This window comes from Balaenoptera musculus, chromosome 1 (genome assembly GCF_009873245.2).
Source record: "Balaenoptera musculus isolate JJ_BM4_2016_0621 chromosome 1, mBalMus1.pri.v3, whole genome shotgun sequence".
NCBI classification, from domain to species: Eukaryota; Metazoa; Chordata; class Mammalia; order Artiodactyla; family Balaenopteridae; genus Balaenoptera; species Balaenoptera musculus.
In genome coordinates, this window is record NC_045785.1 from 17,474,300 (window position 1) to 17,484,654 (window position 10,355).

The following is a 10,355-nucleotide window of genomic DNA, read 5'->3' on the forward strand; positions in this document are numbered from 1 at the left end:
CTGTGCCTGGGCTCACTTACAGATACACCTGTTCTTCCTTCCTCCTTCTTGGAACTCTTTTCTCTTGCCTTCCATGTCCGGCTCACCCCCCCCAACTTTCCATCCACCTGTCTGGCCTGCCCTCCATCTCCGCCAGCCCCTTCTCTCTGCACAACTTCCTGAAAGCTGGAGGACCCCAGGCTGGTCTGGGACCCTTTTCTCTTTCCTACTTACCCAGCTCCATCTTGCCTGAGTGACCTTCTCAGGGCCCACGGCTTTGAATTCTACCTTCATGCTGATATCCCCCAAGTGTGTCACCAGCACAGGCCTCTCCGCTGAGGTCCAGCTGCCCACTCCCATCTCCACTCAGACGTGTTTCAGACACACAGCACCCCTAAACCAGCCCACCGACTAAGTAGGTGTCAGAACTGGGACAGGACCCAGGTCTGTTAAAACTAAAGACCATGCTCTTACTTACTCTCCCCCTCCCACTCTGTTCCAGAGAGAGGTGGTGTGGGCTTAGGGTCCCACTCAGCGAGAATTGGAAAGATCATCCATAGATGGAGAAACTGAGGTCCAGGGAAGGGAAGGAGCTTGCCAAGGTCACACGGCGGAGTTGGCATCAGAAGCCTCATCTCCCAGCCCCTCTACCAGGGGTGCTTTCGTGTAACATTGAGCCAATAATGCCATAGACTTTGCTGTGAGGGCCAAGTGGACTGACTCTGTAAATTATATGGTGTTTGTAAATGTCAAGAGTGTCACAGTTCAGCTGGGTTGAGAGCCTGAGGTTGGGACTCCCCCCTTGCAGGGGCAGGGACTGGGGTGGCAGAAGCTGACCTGAAAGGGGAAAGGGGGTAGAAGGGAGGAGTTTGGACGTGTCCCTGAACGGGGTCAGGGCTGAAGCCAGGGACGGTCCACCCTCCACAGGCACTGCGGCTACAGTAAGGCCTTCCAGCACTCGGACGAAGAGAAGATGCACTATCAGAACGGGCAGGGTGAGTGCAGGGCCCAGGGATCTGGATGCAGAAGACGAGGTCACAGTAGGAACCAGTGCCGGTCTGGGGGTGGCGCAGGTGGGAAGGAGAAAGGTGCCCACAGAAAAGACTAGAGCCCCAGAGAGAGACAGCGGGCTGTCACAGAGACCCGAGACCCACATACAACTTTGGGGGGTCATATGCTCTTGGACAAGAACCCCTGCTACAGAGAACTTTTTCAGGACCCTGCAGAAACCTCAGAAAACAGGGCAAATATGGGGACGCCTACCTCAATGCCCCACTTCTTTGCCCACGGCAGAGTCAATCATGGTACTGATTCCCATGGAGCCTGAATGCAGTCTCAGAATCCTTCTTAACACAGTCTTCTAGAGAAGCGCTTTCCATCAATCTGAGTTGGCACTGTGATGTGACCTTTTTTGGTCACATTCCTACCCTAGGACAATTGAGAAAGGTCTTAAGGACCCTAAAAGTGACCCCAGAAAAATGACAGACAGGCTCAGAACTCACGAGAAATCCCAAACTCCCCAGAGCTACTCCACAGAGACCCTGCTTTCACGTGGCAAGCACTTATTGGGCACCTACTCTTTGCCACCACGTCCTGGGATTCCCGGAGACACTTCTCACTCCACCCCGAGTCCCATCCCAGGCCCAGGGAATGTTGGGAGAGAAAGTCCTCATGGGGCCCACCGATGGCCCTTCTCTCCTGGCCCTTCAGCACCTCCACCCGTCTTCCTGCCCCTGCACCACCCTCCGGGGAAGATCCCAGAGCCCCAGTTCTATGCAGAACCCCACACCTACGAGGAGCCGGGCCGGGCAGGCCGAGGTTTCACCCGCGAGATCGAAGCCTCTAGAATCCACATCGAGAAGATCATCGGCTCCGGTGAGCTTCAGAGATTGTGAGCGTGGGGACATCACAGGGGGTGCCCAGGGGAGGGACACCCAGTGCAGAGGGACACGGGAGCCAAGATGCCCCACATGGCCAAACACTCGGGTGTGCGGAGTCTGGGGTGAGGGGAGGAAGGTCCCACCGCCCACCCCCTGCCTGCCTCACTTGGGTTCACAGGAGAGTCCGGGGAAGTCTGCTACGGGCGTCTGCAGGTGCCGGGGCAGCGGGACATGCCCGTGGCCATCAAGGCCCTCAAAGCCGGCTACACAGAGCGACAGCGGCGGGACTTTCTGAGTGAGGCATCCATCATGGGTCAGTTTGACCACCCCAATATCATCCGCCTTGAAGGTGTCGTCACCCGTGGTAGGTGCCAGGCGACGGCAGCCTCACCCTGCAGGGCCCCTCCTGCTGGGGTCAGGGCTCTAGGTCCATCCCCAGACCACCCTGCCCTGCCCCATCCCCCTGGCTCAGGTCCCCAGATGACTTGGCAGGGAAGGGGGCCCAGAGCCTGGAACCCCAGTGGAAACCCTACGTTCCCTGGGGCCCTGGGTGCTGGCCCAGCTCCTGGCAGCTCATAGCGGGGGCGGGGGGGACATGTTCCTGATCCCCCCACCAGTAGCCACCTCCTCCCCGTCGCCCTCCCCAGGCCAGCTGGCAATGATCGTGACCGAGTACATGGAGAACGGCTCTCTGGACACCTTCCTGAGGGTGCGTGCCCCGCCCCTCCTTTCACCTGGGCCGGGGGAGGGAAGTTCAGTCTGGGTGGTAGGAGATAATGTGAGACCTCCAGATACTCCCTCCTCCCCAGAGCTTGGACCCAGCAGACCTGGGGAAGGGCGAGCCAGGTGTGGGGAGGGGTCTTCAGGGTCAGCCCATCAAACTGCCTTGCAGCCCCCCATCACGTGGAAGTCCCTCTGCTGCACGGGTCCTGATGCGCTGTCCTGCACACAGGCTAAGAGGGGTGCCTCTGTGGGGACCCAGGGCCCCAGTCAGCTGGGAGGCATGGCGGGTGGTGGTGGAAATCCCTAGATTCCCAGCCCTCGCCGTGCCGTTTATCTGTTGGGTGCTCTTAGGCACAGGGCGAAACCTCTCTGGGCCTCCATTTCTCCTTCTGCAAAATGGATGACCAGTCACTGCCCCCCTACCTACCTCTCAGGGTTGCTGTGAATGTAAATGAGACGTGAGAACAAACCTTAAACAGCAACATGCTTCCTAAGCAGTGAGGCACTTTGTAAACTGCAAAGAGCCTTCCTGAAGCCCAAGCCACGTCCCCCTGCAGACTCACGATGGGCAGTTCACCATCATGCAGCTGGTGGGCATGCTCAGAGGAGTGGGCGCCGGCATGCGCTACCTCTCGGACCTGGGCTACGTCCACCGCGACCTGGCTGCCCGCAACGTCCTGGTCGATGGCAACCTGGTCTGCAAGGTGTCTGACTTCGGGCTCTCGCGGGTGCTGGAGGACGACCCCAACGCCGCCTACACCACCACGGTGCGTAGCCCGCACCCCCTTTCCAGCAGGCCCTGGGATGGAGCCCCCCACGTGTCGTTAGGGAAGTTGGACGTTTCAGGGTTGCCTTCAACCTGGGGCGAGTCCTACCTCTTCTCTGCACCTCAGTTTGCACCAAAGCTTTCCCACCTCTGCTCCGTCACTAACTGGCTTGCGGAGATACCAGGGCCGGTCCCCCCATCCCTCACTCACTGGGAGATTTGGGGAGAGTTGGCGTCTCTCTGAATAGCCTCCACTCCACGTCTGTCTCTAACGTTTGACTAAAAACCAGCATTTTCAAAATGTGTTCTGGGGGGATTTGGGCTTCTCTAGCAGTGCTTTAGGGGCTGCCTTAAGGGCGGAGGGCCTCCACCCCTTCCTCAGTCAGGACCTTCCCTTAGGATCTCGCCCACTGAGCCTCCAAATAAGGTTTCACGTAGAGAAAGGATTTTGTGACCAAAAAAAAACCCTCCAGGGGAGCTGGAAAATTACTAGACCACGTTCTCTGAGCTTCGTCACTTGTTCAGGCATCAACCTGTTGACCGATACTTACTGAGCATCTACTGGGTGCCAGGCCCTCCACCCACTGTCTTTTGTTCAGTCTCCACACCAGCTCCATGTGCAGGTCTCCCCCATCAGAACAGGTGCTCTTGGAAGGTGGAGGCCGTGTCTCTCCAACCAGCCTTCAAGTTTCCCAGCCCAGACCCCTGCCTTCAGCTCCCTGACGAGCTGGGGAGAAGCTCTCAACACTCGTGTGTCCGTCGCAGGGAGGGAAGATCCCTATCCGCTGGACGGCCCCCGAGGCCATCGCCTTCCGGACCTTCTCCTCGGCCAGCGACGTGTGGAGTTTTGGGGTGGTCATGTGGGAGGTGCTTGCCTACGGGGAGCGGCCCTACTGGAACATGACCAACCAGGACGTGAGTGCCGGAGCCTGGCTGGGCAGAGGCGGCCGGGGCCTCGGAGGGAGGGACCGCTCCAGCCCATCGCCGTGTTCCCCCCACAGGTCATCAGCTCCGTGGAGGAGGGGTACCGCCTGCCCGCGCCCATGGGCTGCCCCCGCGCCCTGCACCAGCTCATGCTTGACTGCTGGCACAAGGACCGGGCCCAGCGGCCTCGCTTCTCCCAGATCGTCAGCGTCCTGGACACGCTGATCCGCAGCCCTGAGAGTCTCAGGGCCACGGCCACTGTCAACAGGTGCCTGGCGCCCACCCCAGCTCCAACCAAGCACGGCTACCCTCCCTGCTTGCCCTAGGCAAGGCCCGGACTTAGTCCAGGCCTTGGGATGGCTCTGCCCTGACCCCTGGACCAGACCCAGCCTGGGCCTCTGACCCCTGTTCAGACCTCTACTTCCAAGCCTGCGGTCTAACCCTTCAGACCCTCCTTGCCACTGCCGAGCCTAGATGCAGGCTGAGTGGCTGGTGCCAGTGTCTCCTGGCAGACCACTTACCAAGGGCCCCTGTGCCTCAGGTGCCCGCCCCCCGCCTTTGCCCGGAGCTGCTTTGACCTCCGCGGGGGCGGGGGTGGCGGCGGGGGCCTCACCGTGGGGGACTGGCTGGACTCCATCCGCATGGGCCGCTACCGGGACCACTTCGCTGCTGGGGGTTACTCCTCTCTGGGCATGGTGCTACGTATGAATGCTCAGTAAGTGGTGGGCCCCTGGGGACGGGAGCAGGGGGAGAGGGCAGAGGCCAGAGGTGGAGCCGCTGAGGATGGCAGCTCCAGGGATGGGTATGTCCCCGTCTCCACAGCTCCCAGACTCCCAGGTCAGCACCGCCTTCCTTTACAGGGATGTGCGTGCCCTGGGCATCACCCTCATGGGCCACCAGAAGAAGATCCTGGGCAGCATCCAGACCATGAGGGCCCAGCTGACCAGCACCCAGGGGCCCCACCGGCACCTCTGACCAAACCGAGCCAGCCCAGGGTCATGCCAGCCGTCAGAGGACTCGCAGGGTTGGCACCCCCCCAGGCCTCTGTCCCTCCTCCTTGGCTGCCTTCCCCTCAGGTGCCAGGGAGGCTGAGGACTCCACCGCAAGACCTGGAGTTATCTGGGGTCAGGCCACCTGGGAAGGGACCTTTGGTGCCCAGCAGGGAGGGGACACCTGCCCCCAGGGCAGAGGGCCTTCTCTGTCCCAGAGGCTGGGGCCTCAATGCCACTGAGCCCAACAGCAATGTCGCTCACCTGCCCCTGTGTGTGTGCGCGTGTGCGTGAGGGTGCCTGTGTGCACGCACTCACGTGCTGTAGGGGTGTGTTCTCACGAGGTCACAGGAGCCCTTGTGAACACGTGTGATCATGTGTGTGTGTGTCCACCCATCAGGTCCCCCATGGATGTGTGCCAGTTATGGTGAGTGTGCTTATTCGTTGAGGCTGGGGGCACATGTGTGTGACTGTGGATGGCATGTCATGAATGAGGACGCGAGTCACAGCGTGAGGATGCGTGAGCAGGGAACTCGGTGTGACACTGCCCATCAGATGTGGGCCCAGGTCCCAGCACCCACAGGGACTGGGGAGAAGCTCACCCCCCTCCCCCAAGCCTGGAGGCTGGAGCCAGGGGCTACTTCCAAACCGCACCAGCACCAGGCCCACCCTTGTCTCCGCCCGGGTGAGCCCACCCCCGGCTCTATCTCAGGTCTGAGCCCTCCATCTAGCTGGTGGGGGGCCGCCTGCCTCCTCCACCTGGCTCCCACCACTGCTTCAACAGGAAAACAGGGTTCCTGGCCAGCCCCTCTGGCCACCTTCTGTGTAGGCATCAACCCAGGGTACGTGAGATGCCCTCAGCTGAACTTGGCTACCTGGCCAGGGGCCAGGGGCCACCAACTTCCTTCGAGTCTCTGATGCCGCTGCACAGCCTAGGGCTCCTCACTCGGAAGTCCCTCTGCCAATCTCACTGCTCAGCCCTGGCCTGACCCCCAGACCCACACCTAGGAAAAAGGACCATAACATCCTAGTTTTTCAGCCCCGAGTCCACCCCTCCTGCACCTTCCGGGCAGACCAAGGGAGCGTGCCTTGTCCAAGGTCACATGGCAGCGAAGTTTCGGAGCTGAGCCTCCTCCCGGGGCTTTTTCCCCACGTCCTCCTGCACAGAGGAGGAAGTCACCCCCCACTCAGAGTTGACCCTCCCTCTAACGGCCCACCAGGGTATGTAAATATCTTTTTCTACCATGTCAGAATATTTTTTCCTCACTCCTGACAATGCAAAAATGATCTTCAAAGCACATAAAAAGCACCCAGGGTGAGAAAGCCCCATCCCAGGGGAAGCAGGGCCCAAGGAACCCCACTGGGCAGGATGCTGGGTGACCACTGCCGGCCCCGAGGGAGGGGCAAGCCCAGCCCCACCCCCTGCCCAGCCCTCCCAGTAGCCAGCACGGCTGTTCCACGGAGACACCAGCACTGAGCCCCCTCTCCCTCCTGCAATAATTCGGGGAGTCTCAGCCCCGCCCAGGTGCCGCGGCCAGCTCTCTACACCTCTATATATTATATTACTATATAGCCGAGCTGTTCTTCCTTCCTATGGAAGTCGGAAACATGGTCAGGACACGATCCGGGGAGGACCCTGTCTTCCTCCCACCCCCACCCCACTCTCACCCAGTTCCTGGGCTCTGGATCCTCACAGTCAGGGGGAACAGAGTGGGCCTGGCACTTGGGAAAGTGTGGCCCCTGCCCCCAATGTGAGGTGCCCCTCAAAGTCCCAGGGATCTGCCTCTCTGTGGTCTCCATCCTGAATCTTGTACTTACCCACATTGAGAATAAATTCTGCCTCATCTTTGCCTGTGTCCCCTATTTTTTCCCATTCCTACAACCTTGACCTCTCCTGGTAAGGAAGGAGCAACCTTATGCTGTGCACCTACTGTATGCATCCCATACATTTCTTTTTCCCTCTCTGGTCTTCTCATCTATCCTAGGAGGTAGGATTCATGTGCCCATTTTGTGTAAGAGGAGGCTGAGTCTTATAACTTGCCTAAAGTCAGTTTTTGGGGGTCTGAATTGGAACCCAGGTTTTGTCCAACTCCAAAGCTCATGCTCTGCTAGGAAGCACCCCCAGTTCTTTCTTCTGTGAGGTACAGCTGGTGCTTAACACTGGAGCTCAATCTCTTGTAGCTGGGCATCGCCCTTGCCTCGCGTTCTCTTGGGGAAGAAGGACAGCCCTGGAGGAGGAATGCATGAGAAAAGAGCGTCTCATGGGACAGCTTCCCTGGGAACAAGGGGCCCATTGAGAGACCTGGGTCCTATGGGGCAGGGAAGGGAAGACAGGATGCAAGCAGCTTCCATAGTTACATCAGGAGGCTGAGGACCCTACTCTGCTCCCAGAGAAAGGGGACAGCAGCAAGAGAGAGGGTGGTGGCAGCAGAGCCCAACTGTGCCCGTTTGAGTCAATGGCTCAGACATTTGGGGAAGATACCCCTGGGGTCTTGCTGATGAACAAGTAAATGGTCTCCAGTAGCCCCTCCAGCTGAGGGAAGTGTCTTCGTTCCTGCCTCTCCCTCAATTTGGGAAAGGGGGACCATGGAGAAAACACATTTATGTGTTTTCTACAATCTCACTAATAATCATGCTCAGAGAGGCCAATCCCACGTGGCAGAACCATCATGTAAGCTAGATCTGCCTGAGCTCAAGCCAGATGTGTTTCCCTCTGAAACTCTTAAACTCCAATCTAGGCGCCACCCCACGGAACCAGCTGTTTCCTATGAGGAAGAACCTGCTATTACATAAGTTCTCTTCCCTAAGGACCAACCATCTCAGTAGGACCTACTGAGCACCTACTATGTAGTGGGTGCCACTGGGGATACAAAGCTGAACTCTAGGCGGAGGTACAGAGTGCACAAAAATGGTTCCCTCAGTTGGATCCAGGAGGCTAAGTGTCCAGAAAATGGTGCATGCAGAGGGGTTAAAGGAGGTTAGAGGAGGAGTGTAGGGGAGATTGAGCCTGGAGGGCCAGGGCTGTCACCAAGGACTTCCTGGAGGAGGGAGAATTCAGCTGGGCATTGGAGGATGAGAAGGGTTTGGAGATTCATTTCCTAGGCAGTGCCCTGTGCAAGGATGGAATGCGGAGGAGATAAAGAATAACAGCCACAGGAGAAACAAATCATGCTCGTGGATGGGAAGCCTCCCTGTTATAAAGTTGACTAGAAGCTTCCAATTTAATCTATACATTTTATTCCCAATAACATTTGCAATGAGGTTTTCTCTGCAACTTGACAAGGTCATCCAAAAATGCATATGGAATAAAAAAGAACCCAGAATAGCTAAGACAGTTTTGAAGATGAAAGAAGAGGAAGAGGAAGGGAACTTCACCCTGCCAGATCTCAATAATTACTATAAAGCTTTAATAATTAAAATCATTTGATTTAGTCCCAGGAATAGAGAAACATAAGAAGAACAGAATAATGTCTAGGAACAGACCCAAATATATATGAGTGTTTGAAACATGGCAAGGGGTAGTCAATGAGTGATGTTAGGACAATTAAATACCCCCATGGAAAAAGATAAAAGTAGATTTCTGCTCACATGACTCACAAAATAAGTTCCAGGTTGATCAAAGTCCTAAATGTGAAAAGCAGACTATAAAGCTTTTACAAGAAAACAGGAAAATAACTTTACGATCTTAGAGTAGAAAATAAGACACAACAAGCACAAATGATAAAAGGAAATGATGATAAATCTTATTTCATTAAAATTAAAAACTTCTACATGACAAAAAATAAATTTGTTAAAGCCATGGCTGGGAGAAGATATTGGTAAACTGTACAACCAACCAAGAGAGAATTAGTTTCCAAAATTTAAAAAAAAATTTTTTTTTAAACTTCAAAGAATCAATTTACCAAAACATTCCAAAGCAATAGGAAAATGGACAAAAGCTATGAACAGACAAATAACAGAGGAAGAAATCTGAATGGCCAATAAAGATATTAAAAAGATTCTCAACATCACTAGTAAGCATGGAAATGAAAATTAAAACAAAAATTAGCATATTACACCAATCTGACTGGCAAAATTAATCTATAACACTAGTATTGATGAACGTGGCGGGGGGGAATAGCAATGTTTATAAACTGCTGGTGGGAATGTAAATTAGTACAACTACTTTGGAGAGAAATTTGGAAACAGTAAATTTTAAGATGAGACCCAGCAGCTCTGCCTTAGTGTGTGCCTGTCCTAGGTTAGGTCCCCTAAACAGTGCCTGAGATTCCTGTGCAGGTGATTTATTGAGGGAGGGCTCTCATGTGAAGAGAGAGAGGCAGGCAGATAGGGTAGGAGGAAATGTTAAGTAATGGTGGGTTCTCAGTTGGAGATTAGCTTCAATCTGATCCTGTGGGGAGGTCTGGAGCATTAATAACATTGCAGAGTGCATCTGCCTTGAGGCAAGGGGGCCAGACTTTTGCACCCCCCATATCCATCAGTCATTGGCTATGGGCTGCCCAATGCAGGGGGGCAACTTATAACTTCCTGGATGAGGACATTCCCAAGAAGCTGTGAGCAGCTGTGAGCCCTTAGCAGCCAACACTCACAGCAGCTGGAGGATGAGTGCACCTGCAGTTCAAAGAATGTGGGTGGAGAACCCAGAGTGTTTTCTATGCATCCTAGAGAAACGCATATGAAAAAGGATACATGGACAAGGATATTCATTGCACCTTAGTATGTGATGATAGAAAAATGGGGAGCAGCTTAACTGCCTCTCAGCAGGAGAACAGGAAAATAAGCTGCTTTATAAATATAATGAAATCATCTATCACAGTTAAAATGAACAAACTAGATCAACATGTCCCAGTATAGGTAAATCTCCAGAACATAAATATGGAGTGAAAAAATAAATGACGAAGGAATGTGTACAGTACTATACCATTTATATAAACTTTTAAAATTTATGTAACAATACAATTACAGGTTTTGCATGCATAACTAGATGAAGACAGTACACGTCTGGAACAGATAAACACCAGCTTCAGCTCAGTTACGTCTGGGGAATAAAGGCAAGGAGGAGAGGGGTATTGAACTGTATTGATAGGTTTCAGT

At 54.8% G+C, this 10,355-nt stretch overlaps 1 protein-coding gene across 1 annotated transcript in view; it reads left to right on the top strand.

Annotated features, from left to right (window-relative positions):
- The window catches only part of EPHA8 (EPH receptor A8), a 35,008-nt gene extending 27,995 nt beyond the window's left edge, over positions 1-7,013 (top strand). Inside the window, exons 9-17 of the mRNA XM_036846380.1 lie at positions 907-974; positions 1,690-1,854; positions 2,038-2,223; positions 2,507-2,568; positions 3,140-3,349; positions 4,114-4,263; positions 4,350-4,540; positions 4,814-4,987; positions 5,133-7,013. Coding sequence (XP_036702275.1) covers positions 907-974; positions 1,690-1,854; positions 2,038-2,223; positions 2,507-2,568; positions 3,140-3,349; positions 4,114-4,263; positions 4,350-4,540; positions 4,814-4,987; positions 5,133-5,247 — 1,321 coding nt within the window. The 3' untranslated portion in view covers positions 5,248-7,013. The remainder of the gene's footprint in view (positions 1-906; positions 975-1,689; positions 1,855-2,037; positions 2,224-2,506; positions 2,569-3,139; positions 3,350-4,113; positions 4,264-4,349; positions 4,541-4,813; positions 4,988-5,132) is intronic.
- The last annotated feature ends 3,342 nt before the right edge of the window (positions 7,014-10,355 follow it).